Genomic DNA, 25,527 nt, shown 5'->3' on the forward strand with positions numbered 1-25,527 from the left:
AGGATTATCGCATAAGCGGACGAAGTCGTTGGGCTGGTCCGAGGCAGGTTTCTGTCGATGATCAGCGAGATCAGGTTGTCGCGATGAAGTACCAGAAATGGGCTGAGTACCAACCCAGGGAATACGGAGGAGGTGCACTTCACACGTAGATATAAGATACCGGAGTTCAGACTACCGTCCTTGGACGGGCTCACCCAGCGGCTGTCGAAGGAGACGACGCACCTGGGCATAGTCTTCGACTCGAAACTGTACTGGAAGGGAAACACCGAGGAAAGAATTTTATAGAAATCTGTTCAGATTTATGGATATATGGAGACGGCCCTTCACAAGGTGGTACAGGAGGTCGAGATGTCTCTCCGACAGAAGGAGTGCACTTTGGTGGGCTTCTTGGTTATAGAGGGGGGGTCTTCAATAATGTGTTGGTAGGATCGATAGTTGCCGAATTGGACCGCACGGGGATTCACCCCATTGGCTTCCAGTGGACCAATAAATGCCAGCCAGCGGCTGTCGAAGGAGGCGATGCACCTGGGCATAGTCTTCGACTTGAAACAGTCCTGGAAGGGGAACATCGAGGAAAGAATTTTATAGAAATCTGTTCAGAATTATGAATATATGGAGACGGCCCTTCGCGAAGTGGTACAGGAGGTCGAGACGTCTCTCCGACAGAAGGAGTGCACTTTGGCGGCCTTCTTGGATATTGAGGGGTCTTCAATAATGTGTTGGTAGGATCGATAGTTGCCGCACTGGACCGCACGGGGATTCACCCCATTGGCTCCCAGTGGACCAATAAATGCTTTTTTAATGAGAACTTGGGAGATAGTGTGGAAGGAAATCGGGTGACCCGAGGAACGCCTCAAGTAGGGGTGTTCTAGCCGTTTCTATGGAACCTCGTGGTTAATGAAATCCTGCTGGATCTCGGTGGGGACGGCACGAGGATAATCCCTTATTCGGACGACGTCGTACTGCTGGTCCGAGGCAGGTTTCTGTCGACTATCAGCGAGATCATCGAAGGGCCACTGAGCAGGTTGGGTACCAAAAATGGGTTGAGTACCAACCTTGAAAAACGGAGCTGGTGCACTACACACGTAGTTATAAGATACCGGAATTCAGACTCCCATCCTTGGACGGGACACCTTGTGGCTGTTGAAGGAGGCGAAGTACCTTGGCATAGTCCTTGATTCGAAACTGTCCTTGAAAAGGAACACCGTGGAAAGAAGCTGTAAGGCACTGTGCGCTTTTTACTCCTGCAGGCTGGTGTTGGGTAGGAAGTGGGGGTAACCCCTAAGATGATTGTATACGGCCATAGTTAGATCAGTACCTACCTATGGAGCACTGGTATGGTGAAATGCCGTAGGGAGTTCAAGTAGGTCCAGAGACTGGCCTGCGTCGGGGTCACAGGGGCACTGAGATCTGCACCGCAGGCAGGCCTGGAGGCGATGTGGATATGCACTCCATTGAGACCTATATTCGGAACTGCGCCGCCAGGGTCGCGCTTAGGCTGAGAGAGCTCACCATGCTGAAGAAGGATGGTTGTGGCCACAGTTCGATTCTGGGTGTTATGTTTGTGTATAGTAGACTGAGGAGAATCTCCGACTACCTGGCACCAGTGCCAACTGGAGTAAGGGCATTCGCGTTTCGTTTTCCTGGGAGTGATGAATGGAGGGTGAATGTTGTACTTGAGGAGGATGAGATATCGACCTAAACCGATGGCTTCAGGATAAATTCAGGGACTGGATTTGGGGGTCTACTCTGATGCACTCAACATATGTATGTCTCTGAGACTGCCGCAAGAGGGAGCTCGTCATTCTGAAGGAGGATGGTTGCGGCCACAATTCGATTCTGGGTATTATGGATACGGAGGGTAAACTGAGGAGCATCTGTATGTCTCTGAGACTGTCGTACGAGTGTACTGTCTTTCAGACAGAGGTCTGTGCCATTGCAGTGGCCATAGGGGAAATTCTGGTAAAGTATTTACCGTGCCGGATTGTTTGGAGACCCTGGATAGGCTCCGGGCTCACGATGACATTGGTTCCTGGGCATGAGGGGATTCCAGGAAATGAGAGAGTAGTCGAGTGCTCCGGGAGGGGTTCATATGCGCTGTACGGACCAGTCATCGGTCTTGCCTATGTACCATTTGTCGAGCTACTGAACACAGTAGAGGGGATGGCCTGGGCACCATCGTTGGCGAGGTTGTACTCGGTGGATGGTTGCTCTTGCCGCTCATCGACCGGAAGAGGGCGAGAGAGTTGCTGGCGTTGGATAAGAGGCCGATGAGTACCTTGACAGTGATCATATCCGGGCAATGTGCCATAGGCCGCATGGCGGCGAGCATGGGAATACCACACAAAGACTTCTCTAGGAGTTTCCTCGATAAGAATGAAGAGGAGACTATTGAGCACTTGCTGTGTTCATGTCCGGTTTTGCATGGACGTAGGCTCTTCTTTCTGGGGAACCGTTTCTTCGGTGATGCTCTTGCCGTTCATCGACCGGAGGAGGGCGAGAGAGTTAAGAGGTCGATGAGTACCTTAACAGGAGTCATAACCGGGCACTGCATGGGAATACCACACAAATACTTCTCTAGGAGTTTCCTCGATGATAATGAAGAGGAGACTATTGAGCACTTGCTGTGTTCATGTCCGGGTTTTGCAGGGACGTAGGCTCTTCTTTCTGGGGAGCCGTTTCTTCGGTGATGCTCTTGCCGCTCATCGACCGGAGGGGGGCGAGAGAGTAGCTGGCGTTCGATAAGAGGTCGATGAGTACCTTAACAGGGGTCATAACCGGGCACTGTGCCATAGGTCACATTGCGGCGAGCATGGGAATACCACACAAAGACTTCTGTAGGAGTTGACTCGATGTGGATGAAGAGAAGACTATTGAGCACTTGCTGTGTTCATGTCCGGTTTTGTAGGCTCTTCTTTCTGGGGAGCCCTTTCTTCTGTGAGGCTCTTACCGCTCATCAACCGCAGGAGGGCGAGAGAGTTGCTGGCGTTCGATAAGAGGCCGATGAGTACCTTAACAGGGGTCATAACCGGGCATTGTGTCATAGGTCGCATCGCGGCGGGCATGGGAATACTGAACAAAGACTTCTTTAGGAGTTGTCTCGATGAGGAAGAAGAGGAGACTATTGAGCACTTGCTGTGTTCATGTCCGGGCCTGCAGGGACGTAGGCTCTTTTTGCTTCTGTGACCTGGGTGAACTAGCGAACGTACCTCTGAAAGGTCTCCGAAGATTTGTTGAAGGAAAAGGATGGTTTCGACGGAGCGTAGGCTCATCCGTGATTCAGTGGGGATGGGCGTTTCTTCCCCCGCTAGGGTTCTCCATTCCTCTTGTTTTTCTTTTTTTCGTGTATAACCTTTGTTCCGGGGTCTCGCATCTACCTTTTCTTCTCTTTCTTTCTAAGGTACCACAATGGGCCAGACTACCCTCCAAGTGAACTCACCTTTGGTGGGCAACCCACTCAACCTAACCATCTTAGGTCTAATTTTGCCATTCAGGTTGGCATGCATATATATATCCTCAATCTTTTTGTCCGTCCGTCTATCTACAATGTAAAGATTCTTCAAATTTTGGAAGTATCACTATTTACGCAAATGTTTATACCTTTTTCCATAACCCAGTGACATGCCAAAGGAGGTCACATATTGAGTGACCATTGATATATACTCCCATACAAATAACACCCCACACTAACATGCTCATGTATTGGATGACCATGTTGATATAAACATACCCGTAAGTTTAGTCTCTGAACTACTCGATGTACGGTAAGGCATGGCATGGCAGTATACTAATAGTATTTTACGTATTTAATGCATATTTTTAACACTTCAACAAATTTGTGTTCCAAATGAACATTTATTTTCAAAACTTCCATGCGAGGGCTTCTCCAAGGGTCAAAACGAGGGTGTAAGTGCTAGGAGGTGTTGCTATATATGTTGGCCTTAAAGTATTGAGAAAAGATAAATGGTCGAAGATTTTACTTACATAAGCAGCTCTGCTGCCAGTTTGTTCATTCCATTTAGTATGTGGTCACAGAAAATCAATTTCGGTAAAGTTTTCTTGGAATTATTTATGGGATATGAATTTCAATTGAGTATCTTCTTCTTTCTTTTCTTTCTCATTAGAAAGTTGAATTTTTTTTCTGCATTCGATTCATGAAAAAGTTGTTTACATATTTTGAAAGAAGCTGACTAAAGCAAATCTAGGACATAAATTTTAATACTTGTACATATATAAAAATTGTTTTTTTCCTATTCCAAAGATTTAAATTGATTTTTCGATATCAAGGATGTGTGAAATTGTAATCTCTTATTCAGATAACTTTAAAATGAAAAGAAAAGATTAAATACACAAAAGTTACTGACATGAGCAGTTATTATGTTTTAAAGAAGATAAGCTGGGAAGGTTTTTTTTTTTTTTTCATTGAACTAGCATTGATATAGGAAACCATTTTGACACAGCATTTGCCGTAAAAGTTTTATATGTTCTGAAAAAGAGAGAATAAAATCATATCCCTAGTAAAGAAACCCACATTTCTTTAAAATCTTAATGTGATTTAAGAATTTTAAGTCAGCATAAACGAGCATCAAATTTTATGTCCTCTCTAATTTATTAAAAAAACAAAAACAATGAAGAAGGGCAAAAATCAGTTGGTGCCGACTGTATAATACCCTACACCTAGGTTACAAGTACAATGTGGGAGCTATTGGTTGCCCAAAAAGTAATTGCGGATTTTTCATATAGTCGGCGTTGACAAATTTTTTCAACGGCTTGTGACTCTGTAATTGCATTCTTTCTTCTGTCAGTTATCAGCTGTTACTTTTAGCTTGCTTTAGAAAAAAAGTGCGCGAAATTTGGTTTACATTTGTTTGTTTGGCGCCAATTTTAATATGGAGCCCACAAAGGAGCATTTTCGTCATATTTTACTTTATTATTTCCGTAAAGGAAAAAACGCGGAGCAGGTTGCTAAAAAGTTGCGAAATGTGTATGGTGATAAAGCCTTAAAAAGAAGACAGTGTCAAAATTGGTTTCGCAAATTCCGTTCTGAAGATTTTTCACTTAAAGATGAGCCACGTTCAGGTCGGCCAAATGCAGTTGATGATGACCAAATCAAAGCATTAATCGAATTGGATCGTCATGTAACTGAGCGTGAGATAGGAGAGAAGTTAAATATACCAAAATCAATCGTTCATTATCACATAAAAAGTCTTGGACTGGTGAAAAAGCTTGATATTTGGGTACCACATGTATTGAAAGAAATTCATTTAACAAACCGAGTCAACGCTTGTGATATGCACCTTAAACGCAATGAATTCGATCCGTTTTTAAAACGAATCATAACTGGAGATGAAAAATGGATTGTTTACAACAACGTTAGTCGAAAACGATCATGGTCCAGCTCAAACCACTTCAAAGGCTGATATCCACCAAAAAAAGGTTATGCTGTCTGTTTGGTGCTGATTGGAAGGGTGTGGTATATTTTGAGCTGCTTCCAAGGAACCAAACGATTAATTCGGATGTTTACTGTTAACAATCGGACAAATTGAATACAGCCATCAAGGAGAAGCGACCAGAATTGGTCAATAGTAAAGGTGTCATATTCCACCAGGACAACGCTAGACCGCACACATCTTTGGTCACTCGCCAAAAACTGAGTGAGCTTGGCTGGTTCAGTTTTTTGCAGATAAAGGCCAGAAGTGTTGTATAGATGTCGAAAAGCCTAACAAAATCGGATTATTAATGCGCCTTTTATGGGGCCAAGGCTTTAAATCGAGATATCGGTCTATATGTCAGCTATATCTAAATCTGGAGCGATCTGCGCTATATTGCAGAAGTATGTCGAGGGGCTTAACGCAACTCACTGTCCTAAGTGTGTTGCGTTAAGTGTGTTCATTGTCCCAAATTTCGGCGACATCGGATAATAAATGCGCCTTATATGGGCCCAAAACATTAAATCGAGAGATCGGTCGATATGGTAGCTGTATCAAAATCTGGACCGATCTGTGCCATATTACAAAAGTTTGTCGAGGGGCTTAACGCAACTCACTGTCCTAAATTTCGGCGACATCGGACAATAAATGCTCCTTTTATGGACTCAATTCCTTAAATCGAAAGATCGGTCTATATGGTAGCTATATAAAAATCTGGACCGATCTGTGAAATATTGCAGAAATATATCGAGGGGCTTAGCGCGACTCACTGTCCCAAATTTCGGCGTCATCGGATAATAAATGCGCTAATTATGGGCCTAAAACCTTAAATCGAGCGATCGGTCTATATGGCAGCTATATCAAATTCTGGACCGATCTGGGCCACATTGAAGAAGAATATCGAAGGGCCTAAGGCAACTCATTGTCCCAAATTTCGGCGACATCGGATAATAAATGGGCCAATTATGGGCCCAAAACCTTAAATCGAGAGATCGGTCTATATAGCAGCTATATTCTAATATGGACCGATCTAGGCCAAATTGAAGGATGATATCGAAGAGGCTAACACAACTCATTGTCCCAAATTTTGGCAAAATCGGCCTTTAAATGCACCTTTTATGGGCCCAAGACCTTACATCTTGAGATCGGTCTATATCTGGACCGATCTGCGCCATATTGCAAAAGTATGTCGAGGGGCTTAACACAAGGCACTGTCCCAAATGGCGGCGTCATCGGACAATAAATGCACCAATTATGGGCCCAAAACTTTAATTCGGCGTATCGGTCTGCATGACAGCTATATCCAAATCTGGACCGATCAGGGCCAAATTGAAGAAGGATATCGAAGGGCCCAACAAAACTCATTGTCCCAAATTTTGGGAAAATCGGACAATAAATGCGCCCTTTATGGGCCCAAGACCTTAAATCGATAGATCGGTCTATATGGCAGCTATATTCAAATCTGAACCGATCTGTGCCAAATTGAAGAAGTATATCGAAGGGCCTAACACGACTCACTGTCCCAAATTTCAGCAAAATCGGATAATAAATGTGGCTTTTATGGGCCTAAGATCCCAAATCGGAGGATCGGTCTATATGGCAGCTATATCCAAATCTGAGCCGATCTGGGCCAAATTGACGAAGGATGTCGAAGGGCCTAACATAACTCACTTTCCCAAATTTCAGCTATATCGGATAATAAATGTGGCTTTTTTGAACGTTAGACCCTAAATCGGCGAATCGGTCGATATGGAAATAGTCCTATATAGCCCATCTTCAAACTTAACCTGCTTATGGGCAAAAAAAGAGTCTGTGCATAGTATCAGCTTAATATCTCTATTTTTAAGGACTGTAGTGTGATTTCAACAGACAGACGGACGGACATGGCTAGATCGTCGTAGATTTTAACGCTGATCAAGAATATATATTCTTTATAGGGTCGGAAATTGATATTTCGAGGTATTGCAAACGGAATGACTTAATGAATATACCCCCTATCTTACGGTGGTGGGTATAATAAAATACGTTAAAAATTTAATGTTAACAACAAATCACTTTAAAGCTTTAAACACCGCAAAAGCGCACTTAAATTTATCTATTCTGCCATTGTTAAAAATGTAAATTCGTTGGCAATATGCAATAAACGCCTGTATGCTGCCCACTTCATGTTCACTAAAATTGAATATTATCACAAAACCTAGTTTGTCACACCATATTCAATGATGGTCTGTGATAGATTGTTTAATCAGACTTTGAAAATATTTATAGAGAAACAAAATAATCATTGACAGACATATTCCCAATTTCCATTTTGAATTGTTGCAAACTGCCATTTAATATACTCGCAGAGCAACAAATGTGTGTTTTTTTTTCATTCACTTGCAATTGAAAGCAGGTGATACAATTTTTAGCTGTCATACATGCATGCGCCGCTACAACAACAATAGCATTGAAATGCATTCATGCATCACACATACAAAAGCTAGCAATGTGTGTGTGTGTGTGTGTATAGCGAGTAAATCAATTACCATTGTATTATTATTTTTTGTACGTTTCACTTACTTAATCCATCTATCGTTGCTTTCCATCAATGAACCCGATTGACACATGATCCAAGCCAACAAACATGCATGTCAAAACGTGTGATGTGGCATATATTTCACAAAACACGCGCTAATCACCAATAGAATTTTAACAAGAATTTTCAATTTCCCGCATGTGTCATGGCATTCATGAGTGATGGTTTTGTGAAATGGATGATTTACATTTGGATCGGCGCTTAATTAGTGGGCATTGAAGCGCAACAGAACACCTGTTTATTATTCCGTGGTGAAAAGCCCCCAAAAAAAAAGGTTAGATAATTTCAAATGAACTAGAGTTTATCATTTGTCCTTGTGATTATAATTGAGTGAATTGGGCTAAAGTCTATTTAGTGCCAGTAGCATATTAAAAGAAATAGATTAAGCAGCAAATGAAAGATGGTAAGTGACAAATAAATTTGTAACATATGGTGAGGTTGGCTTAAGGTTGAAATGCACTCGACTAGCAACCATTCGCAGACCTTAGATCCTTTGAGTTCACTCTTGAAAAAGATAGTAGAGAACCAATAAAAGCGCGTTAATTTCGGCCAGGCCAAATCGTATATACCCTCCATTTTTCAAATATATATGAGCTACATCAACTTATGATTCGATATGGGCTGTTCTTGTCATGGCTGCAAGAAGTCATAAGAAAATATCACTTTTAAAATTTTAGCCAAATTGAATAATAATATCGCCCTCTACCTAGGCTCAAGAAGTCAAATCATGTGTTCGGTTTATATCAGGTTATGGACTAATTTCAACAGCGGTGACAACGGTAGTTGAAAGTCATAAAAAAGTACTCCGAGAAAAATTTCAGTTAAAACGGGTGTTAATGGTGCTTTCTATAGGCTTAAGAAGTCAACTGGGGAGATCGGTTTTTATGGCAGCTATACCAGCTTGTGAACCGATTTGAACCATACCTGGCACAGCTGTTGCAAGTCATAGCAGAACGCCACTTGGCAAGGGAAATCTGATAAAAACTACGCTCAAGAAGTCAAATCGGGAGATCGGTTTATATTGTAGCTGCATTAGGTTATACACCAATATTCGGCGCAGTTCAGGAGAGAATGTTCAATTTACTTGAAGCGCAAAATAGCTGGGTTTTCTGCTGGACAAGAAATTGAACTTTAAATCCCATATTTTGGAAAGACACCTGGTGCCTTGTACACCTGCAAGACAGCCATTGGCAAAAGTTCGGGGTTTAAACCTATATGGTGTTGTGGTCTGGTGGACGGCGCTTCAAAAGTCCACCTACTGTTCAAAACTCAACCGGATCCAAAGGATGGCTTGTTTGTGCATCACAGCCGCACTGAGGACGACACCTTCTGATGCACTGAATTTGATGTTAAAACTAATGTCTCTGAACAAATTGGTGCGACCACTTCTGTGAGGCTAAGGGTGCTTTGTCTTTGGTCATGTGGCGGCTACGTACACTGTATTATCTTTCATGCAGTGTCCGATGATCTAGTCAGTGTGGATTTAAACCGTGTCTGAGATGGTTTTTGATAAAAAAAGGACTGTGCCATTATTCCGATAGAATCAACTGGAACTACGAAATCCCTGCTAATAGGTGGGCTGAAAAACTAGAACTGTTCATACCGCGAAGGTTACCCGACCAATGCAGTGTGTATCAATCGGAGATCCTTGCAATTAAAGAAGTGGTGGAATGGCTAAGATATAATGTCACAACGAAAACTGGCATAAATAACTTCTCAGACAGCCATTTAATCCCTGGAGAATGTATTTCTGAATTCAAAATCTGCCCTCAACTGTCGGAGATCTTTCAATGAGATGCACCTGTTTTGGGTGCCGCGCCACATAGATATCCCAGAAAATTGTAAAGCAAACGAGCATGGGAGACTACCTTACACATTCTAGGGGAACTGGAATCTGTGGGTATGCCTCTAGCGACATGTGAGCTAAGTTTTCAGTGTGAGTATACCAAAATTGTATAGCCTGGTCTAGACTTGAACACGTCTACCGCTTTACTGTCGCTGGGAAGAACATACGTCTCAGTCATTGTGTCCCTCATAACACTATCCACTGTTATGCTATGGCTGCCAGTAACGACTTTTGCCGAAGCTGTGAGGACGTCGAGGAAGAAGAGACTATAGAACATCTGCTGTATGTGTGTCCCGCACTGACAGTCAGAAGGGGTTCCACTATAGGTTCTCATTTCTTTGAAAACCTGTCTGATTAAGCGGATGTGAGCATTTGCAAGTTGTTAAACGATCTGCATGGTTCAACGGCAGCAACTAGAAGGAATCCTACCTTCTCCTATTTCTGTGGTTTCAAAGTGGACCAAAAAGGTCTAAATGAGTCTGATGGCAGACCGCCACTTAACCCTTTCCCAGCCTAGAAGACATAAAAAACACCATGCGCAAAGTTTTAGCCAAATCGGATAGGAATTGCGCGCTCTAGAGGCTCCAGATGTTAAATCGGGAGGTCGGTTTATATTTGAGCTATATTTTGGACCGATTTTGACCATACTGGGCACAGTTGTTAGAGACATAACAAAACGCCACGTGTAAAGTTTCAGCCAAATCATGTAGGAATTGCGCCCTCTAGAGGCCGAATAAAAAAATTTGTCAACGCCGACTATATGAAAAATCCGCAATTACTTTTTGGGCAACCCAATAATATACCGAATTTTTACCAAATAGCTAGAAATTGAAGCTTCTAAAGCTAATTGGGAGATCTTTCATAAAGAATCTATATTAGTTTATGAACCGATTTGGACCTTACTTACCATGGATGTTGCAAGTCATAACATAACACTATGGGCAATATTTCAGCCATGTCAGATAACAATTTGGACGAGAACATAAAAAAAAATGTTCAGCGGTGGTTATTCCCTACTAATGCTGGCGACATTTGTGAGGTACTATGCCATGTAAAAACTTCGCCCCGTTCGAACCCGACTATAAAAAGGATACCCCTTATCATTGATCTTAAACTTGAATCGGGCAGCACTTATTGATATGTGAGAAGTTTGCCCCTGTTTTGTAACGGAATTATTGACCGACTTGAAACGCACTTGGCAAATTTCAGCCAAATGTTTGTATGGGGGCTATATCAGTTTAGAAGCCGATTTCTATCAAACTTTCCACGGAATTCAAAACAGAACACTACATGCAAAATTTCGGGCCAATCGTATAACAGTTAAGGCTTCTAAGGGCTAAAGAATTCAAGTCGAAGGACCAAGGACTGGGACACACGGACTGAAAGACGGAAATTTTGGGCACTTTTTATACCCACCACCGAAGGATGGGGGTATACTCATTTTGTCATTCCGTTTGCAACATATATATTCTTGATCAGCGTAAAAATCTAAGACGATCTAGACATGTCCGTCCGTCTGTCCGTCTGTCTGTTGAAATCACGCTAAAGTCTTTAAAAATAGAGATATTGAGCTGAAATTTTGCACAGATTCTTTTTTTGTCCATAAGCAGGTTAAGTTGGAAGATGGGCTATATCGGACTATATCTTGATATAGCCCCCATATAGACCGATCGGCCGATTTAGGGTCTTTGGTCAAAAAAAGCCACATTTATTATCCGATTTTCCTGAAATTTGGGACAGAGAATTATGTTAGGCCACCCGACATCCGTCCTCAATTTGGCCCAGATCGGTCCAGATTTCGATATAGCTGCCATATAGACCGATCCGCCAATTTAGGGTCTAAGGCCCTTAAAAGCCACATTTATTATCCGATTTTGCTGAAATTTGGGTCAGAGAGTAACGTTAGGTCACTCGACATCCTTCCTCAATTTGGCCCAGATCGGTTTAGATTTGGATATAGCTGCCAAATAGACCGATCCGCCAATTTAGGGTCTAAGGCCCATAAAAGCCACATTTATGGTCCGATTTTGATGAAATTTAGGATACAGAGTTATCTTAGGCCACTCGACGTCCTTCCTCAATTTGGCACAGATCGATTCAGATTTCGATATACCTGCCATATAGACCGATCCGCCAATTTAGGGTCTAAGGCCCATAAATGCCACGTTTATTATGCGATTTTGATGAAATTTAGGACAGAGAGTTACGTTAGGCCACTCGACGTCCTTCCTCAATTTGGCATAGATCGGTTCAGATTTCGATATAGCTGCCATATAGACCGATCCGCCAAATTAGGGTCTAAGCCCCATAAAAGCCATATTTATTATCCGATTTTGCTGAAATTTGGGGCAGAGAGTTATGTTAGGCCACTTGACATCCTTCCTTAATTTGGCTCAGATCGGAGCAGATTTGGATATAGGTGCCATGTAGACTGATCTCTCGATTTAAGGTCTTGCGCCCATAAAAGGCGCATTTATTGTCCGATGTCGTCGAAATTTGGAACTGTGAGTTAAGTTAAGGCCCTTGACATACTTCTGCAATATGGCACAGATCGGTCCAGATTTGGGTATAGCTGCCATATAGACCGATTTCTCGATTTAAAATTTTGGGGCCATTAAAGGCGCATTTATTATGTCTTATTTTATTATTCTTTTATTATGTCGATGTCTCCGAAATTTAGGACAGTGAGTAGTGTTAGGACCTTCGACATCCTTATTCATTTTGGCCCAAATCGGTCCAGATTTGAATATAGCTGCCGTATAGAACGATCTCTTGATTTAAGGTTTTGGTTCAATAAAAGGCGCATTGATTGTCCGATGTCGCCAAATTTCGGACAGTGAGTTGTGTTGGGCTCTCCGACGTTCTTTTTCAATTTGGCTTAGATCGGTCCAGATTTGGATATAGCTGTCATATAGACCGATATCAAGATTTAAGGTTTTGAGGGCCAAAAAAGGCGCATTTATAATCCTATTTCATCGAAATTTGAGTTGTGTTAGGCTCTTCGAGTTTTTTCTGCAACTTGGCTCAAAGCGGTGCAGATTTGGATTTAGCTGCCATATAGTCTTGGCCACATAAAAGGAGCATTTATAACACGAAATTTTACGCTGTGACTTATGTTAGCTTTTCGACATCCGTGTCGTATATGGTTCAGATCGGTTTATTGAACAATGATTTGTACTTCCTAGTATTTGGTTCAAATCGGGATATATATATATATTGATATAGCTGCTATGGGGCATAAGGTATGCATATTTCACCGAATTTTGACGAAAGGTGTTTTACATATATACCCGAAGTGGGGGGTATCCAAAGTTCGGTCCGGCCGAAATTAACGCTTTTTTACTTGTTATTGTTAAATGTCATTGGGAAATGTAAATGGGCCATATCGGTTCAGATTTGGATAAAGATGCCTTATTGAAAGGCTTTATCCAAACCTGTGAGTAGTGGAACAGTGAGTAACACTGTGGACAAGATATCCGACCCGAATATGGTCAAAATCGCAACATATTATTATATAGCTGCCATCATAAGAATAGAAAGGATTCTTGGGGTGGGCTAAGTACACACCCGTAATTTTAAGAGAAATATTCCCTGTTCCTTAATGGAATGTTCTTGGGCAAATTAAGTAGTAGCTAGTAGTTTATTTAAATTAACATAAAAATACATTAACATACTTTTAATACACCTTGCTTAAGAAGTTTGTTATTCTACTCGTAAACAATTCAAAAGATGTATTTTTAATTATTGATGAAATTATATTCTCTTTATCTGTTTTTAATTCCATTTGCCTTTGCTTAAATGTTTCTCTTTACAGATGTCAAGTTTTTATCAACATTTATAAGCTGCCATAATATTCCGATGATATTTACTCAATAAGAAACATAAAAAAAAACGACAACGAATTTTTTTATTGCATTTATTTTACCAATCAAAAATACAAGAAAGAAATTAAAAATTCTGTCACCATTATTGTTGCTTAACATCATTAAAGACAGTCTTCGTCCTTTCTCCTTGCACCATCATCATCGTCGCCACCACCATCAAGATGTTGTTCAACAGTGCGGTATTGCTTTTATGCGCCATTTTATTACTACAAGGTAAGTTGCCATAATAATAAAAATCTCCAAGAAACAGCAAAAAGGCCCAGGGAAGAAAACATTCAACATAGCAATTTTGTATACTTAATTAGTTTAATTAAAAAATTTGTTGTCTCAATAAATTTGATCCATTTGGTGCTGTAGAATTTTTTCTTGGTGTTATTGCTGAAGATGGTAGTGGTAGTGGTAGCGGTAGTGTTGATGCTCGGCATTAGGGAGTCCCAAACATTATGTCTTTGACTTAATGTTTGATGTCTTTCCATCCAAGTCATCGTTGTCATTCATTGAAGTTCATGGAAATTTATGTGAATGTCTCGTCTTGCCATGGGTGAAGTGGTGAAAGTGTGTGTATGTGTGTGTTTATGTGCCTAGGCTAGTCTGTCAGTTCCAGTTCATCTAATGATTTTTGCCTTCTTCTTCTTTATCGTTTGCTGTCTCTGGATAATAATTTTTGTTCGCAATTGAGATAAATTAAATTGCATTTGATGAATGCCGATGTCGTCGCACACATTTCCATTTTCGGTGTCATTCATTCAATGCGTAGCCAACAGCACCATCACCCAATAAAGCATCACGCAAAGTAATTTAAAAGATGGAATGCTATTAGAACGTATTATACGAGTATGAATGAAATTATGAATAGAAAATGTATATTTATGTGATAGGATCAACGTGTACAGATGTAAGTAATTGTCACAAGAATGTCATCGCTTAACAGCAAAATTGGCAAAGATTATCAAGAAATGTTCTATCATAAGGGCTTTTGTACTTAAGGAAATTAGTTTTGAAATTTTACATTCTGGAAATGCCAAAATTACCATTATGATATGTCATTAGATTAAATGTCTAATCATATCTCTCAAGCTATGTATAAAATATATATATTAAGGAAAGATCTTAAATATGTGAGCAGTTTGGCGAGACCAAAGGACATTAAGACACTTTCCACAATAAATTTAGAGAAGTAAGCACAGTTAATTTTTAATCCCGCTTAGGTTTATAGGGATAAATATTCATTGTAGGATATATTAAACATCTGTGTTTATGCCAATACACATAAACATATTTCATGAATATCTCTCCGCATTCTGTAAATGAAAATCCATGAATACTTAAATTAAGGAACAAACTTCCGGATTTTTAAACCAAGTACTTTTACTTGTGCAACGCTTGTGCTATCACTCATGGTAGAATAGATTAAACGAAAGCATTGACAACCACACTAAAAGTTTGCATTCGGACAAAAAAGTCGAATCCTCTTTCTTATATCAAGTTCGATAGTCGTGCTGTTAAAATAATGAATAGTACAATGTCTACTCCAAATGCATATTTGAATATGAACATTCGATTAAAGAACAGGGGGAAACTTCTCACATATCAATGTGTGATGTCCGACTCAAGTTTGGGTCGGATGTCGGTAAGCTTAAACCAATTCACTATTTCAAATTTCAGCGAAATTTGAAATACTTTTTGGGCAACCCAATATATCAAAATATAGTCCGATCTGAACCATATTTGGTCCAGATGTCAGTAGACGTAAAACAAGTAAAAAGGCGATAAGTTCGGCTGGGCCGAACTTTGGATACCTACCACCTCGGGTATATATGTAAACCACCTTTCGTCAAAAGTAGCTATGTCTAAAAATAAACCGATCTGAAGAAAAGCCTTACGTAAGTCACTGTGTCAAATTTCAGTGAAATCGGATTAAAAATGAGCCTTTTATGGAGCCAAGACTTTAAATCGAGAGATCGGTCTATATGGCAGCTTTATCCAAATCTGGACCGATCTGAGAAAAATTGAAGAAGAATGTCGAAGGGCCTAACACAATTCAATGTTCCAAATTTCGGCGAAATCGGACAATTAATGCGCCTTTTATGGCTTCGAAAACCTTAAATCGAGAGATCGGTTAATATGGCAGCTATTTTCAAATCTGGAGCGATCTGTGCCATATTGCAGAATTATATCGGGGGGCTTAACATAACTAACTGTCTCAAATTTCGGCGACATCGGACAATAAATGCGCCTTTTATGGCCCCAAAACTTCAAATCGAGAGATCGGTCTGGACCGATCTGGGCCAAATTGCAGAAAGATGTCGCAGGGCCTTACGCAACTCACTGTTCCAAATTTCGGCGACATCGGGTAATAAATGCGTCTTTATGGCCCCAAAACCTTAAATCGAGAGATCAGTCTATGTGGCAGCTATATCCAAATCTAGACCGATGTGGGCCAAATTGCAGAAAGATGTCGAAGGGCCTTACACAACTCATTGTCCAAAATTTTGGCAAAATCGGACAATAAATGCGCCTTTTATGGGCCCAAAACCTCAAATTGAGAGATCGGTCAATATGGCAGCTATATCCAATCTAGACCGATCTGGGCCAAATTGAAGAAGGGCGTCGAAGGGCCTTACACAACTCACTGTCCCAAATTTCAGCAAAATGATATAATTAATGTGGCTTTTATGGGCCTAAGACCCTAAATTGGGGGATCGGTCTATAAGGCAGCTATATCCAAATCTGGACCGATCTGGGCCAAATTCACGTAGGATGTTGAAGGGCCTAACATAACTCATTGTCCCAAATTTCAGCAAAATCGTATAATAAATGTGGCTATTATGGGCCTAAGACCCTAAATCGGCGTATCGGTCTATATGGCAGCTATATCCAAATCTGGACTGATCTGGGCCAAATTGACGTAGGATGTCGAAGGGCCTAACATAACTCATTGTCTCAAATTTCATCAGAATCGGATAATAAATGTGGCTTTTATGGGCCTAAGACACTAAATCGGCGGAACGGTCTATATGGCAGCTATATCCTAATCTGGACCGATCTGGGCCAAATTCACGTAGGATGTCGCAGGGCCTTACACGACTCATTGTCTAAAATTTTGGCAAAATCGGACAATAGATGCGCCTTTAATGACCCCAAAACCTCAAATCGAGATATCGGTCTATATGGCAGCTATATCCAAATCCGGGCCGATCTGGGCCAAATTGAAGAAGGACGTCGAGGGCCTTACGCAACTCACTGTCCCAAATTTCAGTAAAATCGGACAATAAATGTGGCTATTATGGGCCTAAGATCCTAAATCGGCGTATCGGTCTTTATGACAGCTATATCCAAATCTGGACTGATCTGGGCCAAATTGACGTAGGATCTCGAAGGGCCTAACATAACTCATTGTCTCAAATTTCATCAGAATCGGATAATAAATGTAGCTTTTATGGGCCTAAGACACTAAATCGGCGGATCGATCTATATGGCAGCTATATCCTAATCTGGACCGATCTGGGCCAAATTCACGTAGGATGCCGAAGGGACTAACACAACTCACTGTCCCAAATTTCAGTATAATCGGACAATAAATGTGGCTATTATGGACATAAGACCCTAAATCGTCGGATCGGTCTATATGGGGGCTATATCAAGATATAGTCTGATATGGCTCATCTTTGAACTTAACCTGCTTATGGACAAAAAAAGAATCTGTGCAAGATTTCAGTTCAATTTCTCTTTTTTAAAAGACTGTAGCGTGATTACAACAGACAGACAGACAGTCGGACGGACATGGCTAGATCGTCTTAGATTTTTATGCTGATCAAGAATATATATACTTTATAGGGTCGGAAATGGATATTTCGATGTGTTGCAAACGGAATGCCAAAATGAAAATACCCCAGCCTTCGGTGGTGGGTATAACAAGTTAATGTATCAAATTTCAACAAAATCGGGTAATAATTGCGGTTTTTATGGTATAAATGGCATATCTTAGTATAGTCCGATTTGAACCATATTTGAGACGAATATCGGGAGGCTTGTATTAACTCACCATATCAAATTTCAACGAAAACATGGACCGATGGGTTTAAGACCCTTAATCGGCAGATCGGTTTATATGACAGCTATATATAAATATAATCCGATCTGGATAATATAAAGGTCGAACAAGTAAAAACGTGCTAAGTTCGGCCGGGCCGAAACTTTGGTACCCACATAGGCCGATGGGTTAAGACCCTTAATCGGCAGATCGGTCTAAATGGCAGCTATATCTAAATTTAGTCTGATCTGCATCATATTGGAGTCGAATGCCGGGAGTTTCAAACCAAATCAATGTTTAAAATTTCAGGGAAATCGGGTAGTAAATGAGGTGATTATCGGCTTAGGACCCTAAATCGGCAGATCGGTCTATATGACAGCTATATCTAAATATGGTCCGATCTGGATCATATAAAGGTCGAACAATTTAAAGCCTGCTAAGTTCAACTGGGTCGAAACATTGAAACCTACATTGACCGATGGGCTTAAGACCCTTAATCGGCAGATCGATGTAAATGGCAGCTATATCTAAATATAGTCTGATCTGCAGCATATTGGACAGACGGATGTCTAGACATGGTTAGATCTAATCAGAATGTCGAGGGGATCCAGAATATATATACACTTTATGGGGTCGCCGATCAATATTTCGAGGTGTTACAAACGGAATGACTAGATTAGTATACCCCCATCCCAAGATGGTGGTTATAATTAGAGAAGGCCTAAACCAACTCGACGATTTGAATTTTAGCAAAATCGGATAATAAATGCGGCTGTTCTGAGCTTAAGACCCCTAATCGATAGATTGGTCTATATAGCAGCTATATCTAAATATAAATATTGGATTGCCCAAAAAGTAATTGCGGATTTTTTAAAAGAAATTAAATGCATTTTTAATAAAACTTAGAATGAACTTTAATCAAATATACTTTTTTACACTTTTTTTCTAAAGCAAGCTAAAAGTAACAGCTGATAACTGACAGAAGAAAGAATGCAATTACAGAGTCACAAGCTGTGAAAAAATTTGTCAACGCCGACTATATGAAAAATCTGCAATTACTTTTTGGGCAACCCAATATAAAAATCAATTTGTGTTTGTTTGCAATTTTGTTTGTTTGTGTGTTCCTTATAGACTCAATGGCTCAACCATGGTGAAAATAGGGTACTACATTTTTTGATATCTAAAAGGGGGAGCGGACCCTCCCCCTTACCCTAATTTTCAGATCTCGGAGATGGGTGGTGAGATTTAAGCGAAATTTTGTGTGCTCCCTTATAGCAACCTATAAACAAAAATTTAGTATCCAAATTTTGGATGGGGTACCTAGGGGAGGCGTCCCACCCCAAAATGTACCAAATATAGATATACACCAATCACGACGATATGGGACTCAAATGAAAGGTATTGAAGATTATAAAACGTATCTGATATCCAATTATCGGACCAAGTATTTGGGGGACCACCCCAACCCCCTTAAATCGGACATATTTACCGACCAGGGCAATATGGGACTCAAATGAAAGGTATGTGCGAGTAAAATACGAATCTGATATCCAAATTTGGGACACTCCTTCCCCGAAACAATCCCCAAAAGGTAAACAATTTTCGACCATACCATTATATGGCTCTAATGAAAGGTATTTGAGATTAGAAAACGAATTTGATAATCAATTTTGGGACCATGTGTTTGGGGGATGCCTCATCGTGTAAACTCCCCAAAACCAATGGCAATATGAGGTTTAAATAAATGATATTTGAGAGAAGAGCACGATGCTGATATTTTTTCAGGACCAAGTGTCTGGGGGACCACCTTACCCCCGAAAATACCCCTAAATCAGACATCATGAGAATATCGAGGTCAAACAAAGTATTTTTAGAATGGAGTACACCTTACATCCAAACTTAAATTCGTAGACCAATAAAGATCATATGGGATTCAGATAAAGGCACTTATATTGTTAAACTGTTAGTCAAGCTATATACTATTTTCGTAGTATGGTATTTTACTAAAAGCTCTTTCATTGTCGAAAATAGATATTACAAGAAAAATTTTGTTTCATATAAAGTAAAAGAAGACAGATCGGTCCATATGGCAGCTATAGCCAAATATGATCCTTCTTGACCATTTCACGAATTTGAGCTGCCTATTGAAGAAGTAGGAATCTGTGCAAATCTTAAGGTCGATATAACATTTTTTGAAAGCTTTATCGTGATCACAACTGACGGACAGACACATGGACGTCCTTAAATCGTCTTAGATTTTTACGATGATCGGAAATATATTTTGTAGGGTGTGAAATGAGTATTTCGATGTGTTGCAAACAAAATATCCAAATGAATATACCCCCCTATGGGTATAACAAAAAAAATCAAATGTCCACCAATGTCCACACAATTTTGATATTATTCGTAAATTTCACAGAAATCGTCTAATATCGGCTAAAATTACAATAATATTGTAATTTTTAAACCGATCCTCTCGAAATTTGTCACATAATATTTTCTTATGATTTTATCAAATTTGGGTCGGATATATCTTAATCTGACTCATATAACATATATGCATACATTGCTCGATATATAGGAAATATGCTACACATTAGCTTATTTCCCATTTGAATACCTTTGGCGAAATACATCAAAATTGAATCAGACTTAAATATTGCGACCACATAATAATATCGCCCAACTTACACTTATTGGGTACGTGTAAGTTATAATATCGTCGCCAGCACCCGAGGTTATCTTTTCTATATTTCATATTTACCTTTCCTTTATACATATTTTTTCCCATCTCTGGTTTAACTCCATACAAATCTTGTTACCATTGAAGCTCATATGCATGCTCTTAACCGAAATTGATGTCATATACATTTAGATTTTTTTTCTTTCAGAATTGTAATATTTTTCTTAGCCTACAACAGGAAAGAAAAAAATCTTGTCCACAACCCTTTGATTTGGTTTTGTTTTCACGCTGTTTTTCGCATTCACTCACACCTACATCAAAAGTCGCATATAGACCCTTACACAAATACACGATTGCGGCATGTGAGTGTTTGTATTTGTATGGGCACATGTATGTTGCTACTCTCATCTTCTGTTTCAACTCGTTCTTAGATTTTCATTTATGCCTATTTTGCCACTTTGGCGTTTGCTCATTTCATATTCAAGGTGCAAATTGTTTTTTGCTCCCCCCCCCCCCACCACTTCCCATCAAATCATTCAACGGTACGTGAGTGTATTTGTTTGTACTCCTGTGTGTGTGTTTTTGAAGTTGTTTTTCCTATTTTCCTAGAATACTCGACATTGTTGTTCTTTTCACATTGCAATGTGTTTCCAAGTCGAAAAGGTCTCAGCCAAAGTTCTATAACTTTGTAAAAGACTTTTTTGTTTAAAAAAAAAGTGGAGAAGAACTCATGAAATGAGGAAGTGAGTGTTCAGTTTGCTATTCCTAGCTAAGTGAAAGTAGGCTTTGGTTAAAAAACTTGAATTGGAATGTAAAAAGGCATTAAATTCGGCCGGGCCGAACTTTGGATACCCAACACCTCGGGTATATGTGTAAACCCCCTGTCGCTACAATTTGGTGAAAATTGGATAATTTATGCACCTAAATTCGGTTGTACGATACAAACCATATTTGGGACGGACGTCGGCAGACCTAAAACTACCCACTGTTTCAAATTTCAACGAAATCGGGTAATAAATAGAGCATTTATGGGCTTCAGACCCCTTATCGGCAGATGGGTCAATATGGCAGCTATACCTAAATATAGTCCGATTTGTACCATATTTGGGTCGAATGTTGAGAGTCTTAAAACTGCACACTGTTCCAAATTTTAGCGAAATCTGATAAAAAAATAAAGCTTTTATGGCCTTCAGACCCATTATCGGGCGATCGGTCTATATGGCAGCTATATCTCAATATAGTCCGATCTGTACCACATTTGGGTCGGATGTTGAGAGGCTTAAAACTGCGCACTATTCCAAATTTCAGCTAATTTTTTAAAAAAATAAAGCTTTTATGGCCTTCAGACCCTTTATCGGCAGATCGATCTATATGGCAGCTATATCTAAATATAGGCCGATCTGTACCATATTTGGGTCGGATATTGAGAGGCCTTAAATTGCGCACTTATCCAAATTTCAACGAAATCGGATACAAAATAAAGCTTTTATGGCCTTCAGACCCCTTATCGGGGGATCGGTCTATATGGCAGCTACATCTAAAAATAGTCCGATATAAACCATATTTGGGTCGCTTTTATGGGCTTAAGGCCCTTTATCGGAAGATTGGGCTATATGGCAGTTATATCTACCTATGAACCGATCTGAACCATATTTGGGTCAATTATCGGGAAACCTTAATCTACTTACTGTTTCAAATTTCAGCGAAATCGGATGAAAAATAAAGTTTTTATGCTTTATCGGAAAATCGGTCTATATAGCAGCTGTATACAAATATGGTCAGATTTGGCCCGTTCAAGAACTTAACCAGCATACACAAAAAAAAAAAAGTATCTGTGCCGAATTTCAGCTCAACAATCAATTTAGGAGATCGGTTTATATGGGAGCTATATCTAAATCTGAACCGATATGGCCCATTTCTAATCCCCAACTACCTAAATCAATATTAAGAATCTGTGCAAAATTTCAAGCGACTCAGAATCACTTTCTGATTCAATTTAGCCATATTCGATAGACCCATCGATATACCGATCGACTCAGAATCACTTTCTGATTCGATTTAGCTATGTTCGTCTATCAGTTTGTCTGTCTGTCTGTCCGTCTGTCCATGTTAATTTGTGTATAAACTACAGGTCGCAATTTTCATTCGATCGAATTGAAACTTGGTACATGCTAGTTTTTTAGCCTAGACACAAAGCCTAATGGAAAAAAACGGTTCAGATTTGGATATAGCTCCCATATATAGGTTCGCCTGATTTGGACTAATATTGCAATAATTTGGTCATTTGTTAACCGATTTTGTTGAAATTTGGCAGGAAGGGTTTTCTCTTAACTTTCAACATTACTGATGAATATCATGGACATCGGTTCAGATTTATATATAGCTGCCATATATGTATATCGCCCGTTTTTATACCCTCCACCATAAGATGGGGGTCTACTAATGTCGCCATTCTGTTTGTAACACCTCGAAATATGCGTCAAAGATCCCATAAAGTATATATATTCTTGATCGTCGTGGCATTTTAAGTCGAACTAGCCATGTCCGTCCGTCCGTCCGTCTGTCCGTCCGTCCGTCTGTCCGTCCGTCCGTCCATCCATCCGTCCGCCCGTCTGTATATCGAAAGCACGCTAACTTTTGAAGGAGTAGAGCTAGCCGCTTGAAATTTTGCACAAATACTTCTTATTAGTGTAGGTTGGTTGGTATTGTAAATGGGCCAAATCGGTCCATGTTTTGTGTAGCTGCTATATAAACCGAGCTTGGGTCTTGACTTCTTGAGCCCCTAGAGGGCGCAATTCTCGTCCGATTTGACTGAAATTGTGCACATAGTGTTTTAATATCACTTCAAACAACTGTGAGTAGTATGGTTCTAATGGGATCATAACCTGATATAGCTGCCATATAAACCGATCTGGGGTCTTGACTTCTTGAGCCTCTAGAGGGCGCAATTCTCATCCGATTTGACTAAAATTTCGCACATAGTGTTTTAATATCACTTCAAACAACTGTGAGTAGTATGGTTCTAATCGGTTCATAACCTGATATAGCTGCCATATAAACCGATCTGGGGTCTTGACTTCTTGAGCCTCTAGAGGGCGCAATTCTCGTCCGATTTGACTGAAATTTTGCACATAGTGTTTTGATATCACTTCCAACAACTGTGCGAAGTATGGTTCTAATAGGTCCATAGCCTGATATAGCTGCGATATAAACCAATCTTGGGTCTTGACTTCTTGAGCCTCTAGAGGGCGCAATTCTCATCCGATTTGGCAAAAATTTTGTACAATGGCTCCTCCCATGGCCTTCAACATACGTGTGCAATATGGTCAGAATCGATCTATAGCTTGATACAGCTCCCATATAAACCGATGTCCCAATTTTGCTTCTTGAGCCCCGAATCGGACTATATCTTGGTATAGCTGCTCCTCCGTCCTTAGTCATTATACTTTAAACATATTTGCTCGAAATTTGATATGGATTGTTTAATAACCCAGAAAAAATCCCCCAAGGTCCATCAAAAATAGGTTCAGGATTGGATATAACCCCCACATTGTACTTCTAGGGTAGGTGTTGGGTCCGACTTTTGCCTTTCCTTACTGGTTTTCATTTGGCTTTTCTTCTGGCGGTTCCTCTCTCACCTTTTCACCCCATAACTTTCCTTCGACCGGTTCCGATTTCTACAACGACTTGAAGGTTTTATTTGGCACTTAAATAACTGTGCAAACATATATTCACTGTGGTGTTAAGTGTGGTTATGGTTAAGTTTAAGTCACCCCAGCCCAATGTGCTACGGTGTGCTGCGCCTTTTTGTTGTATGCCTTAAAGCCTAAAGAAACAATGTTGCTTTTTTTTGCAGTTGCTGCCTTTCTAGCTGCCCTTCTTCAACAGAGCTCACCGTGCCAACGACGATGTTTTTTTTTTACATATAACGTTTTTTTTTCCTCCTCATCTCTCTATCCCACTTGCTGGGTGTTCCATAGCCGTTCTTTTTTATGATATTTTTTTTTTGCGTTTGCCCATAAATCCCTTAGCATAGGCCCATAAAAGATGAGTTGATATGATTCTATGTGTATGGCTTGGTACGTAGGTAAATGGGTGGGTGGCTGGCCGTAAGTGGAGCAAGGAAGAGGACTATGGCGGTGGGCAAGTGCGAGTGTGGAGTGTGCAAGCAATTTTTTATGTGCCTTAAAGCTACATCCCTACACGCAGACACACTCTTATGGCCTTATGAACAAACTCACAAAATATGGTTTTGCTGTTTGTGATTTATTGGCGTAAAAGCAGTAAAAATGAAAATATTTACTAAGCCTCCAACCCACCGACTACTGACTGAGCGAGCGTCTGTGCCTCTAGCTGATGATATAAAGAAATACAATTCGTTTGCATTGTACGTTTTACGTCCATACGCTCCATGCTAAACACATACTGAAGTTGTATAAATTGTTTGGCAATAGGCTAAAATAGATCCAAGAGTGGCATGAGAGGCTAAACGAGAGGTTGGCACAGCATGCATGCTTAAATTCCTGGTTGGAGTCTACCATCGCTGAGCTTCAAACGAAAACTCAAAGACCTGTAAGGCATATGAACATTTAAGAATCCCCCAGGAGTCGCCTTTTAGGATGAGTAGCACTAAAGAATGGGTAATCGCTGAAGCTATTTCTCATCCAAAATTGCATCTATCATAGAGTAAGTGTTGGAAAAGTAGCCTTCCATTTAAAAGGCAACAGAGATGTTAAAACATAGTGACAACTGTATTTTAGAATTTTAGAAAGGCTATGAGTGATATTTCTTTCTTTCATTGGAAAGGTGACAAATTTGATAGTATAAAGAAAATTTAGTAGAAAAGGATTGACTTAAGGTTGGCATATAGCAATAGCTCGAGTGAGTTCATGTTGCCATACATATTGCGATGTAGGAATGAAAAAATCACCATAGATTTGTCTTGGGATTTAATTGGATTATTATAAAAATGTATGTAGCCAGCCTTGAACAATTCGCTGTGCGACTTCCATTAAGTTTGTTGTAACGCCGAGGCTAGCATGTCCGCCTATAATGCTGAATGTCTAGGTTCGAT

At 40.2% G+C, this 25,527-nt stretch overlaps 1 protein-coding gene across 2 annotated transcripts in view; it reads left to right on the forward strand.

The window, feature by feature from the left end:
* Positions 1-25,527, forward strand: part of LOC106083240 (uncharacterized) — a 440,964-nt gene that overhangs the window by 75,836 nt on the left and 339,601 nt on the right. For both annotated transcript variants that reach the window (XM_013246151.2, XM_013246152.2), the window contains exon 2: positions 13,668-13,950. In XM_013246151.2, the coding sequence (XP_013101605.2) occupies positions 13,899-13,950 (52 nt within the window). In that variant the 5' untranslated portion in view covers positions 13,668-13,898. The remainder of the gene's footprint in view (positions 1-13,667; positions 13,951-25,527) is intronic.

Source organism: Stomoxys calcitrans, chromosome 3 (assembly GCF_963082655.1).
Source record: "Stomoxys calcitrans chromosome 3, idStoCalc2.1, whole genome shotgun sequence".
In the NCBI taxonomy this organism is placed as follows: Eukaryota; Metazoa; Arthropoda; class Insecta; order Diptera; family Muscidae; genus Stomoxys; species Stomoxys calcitrans.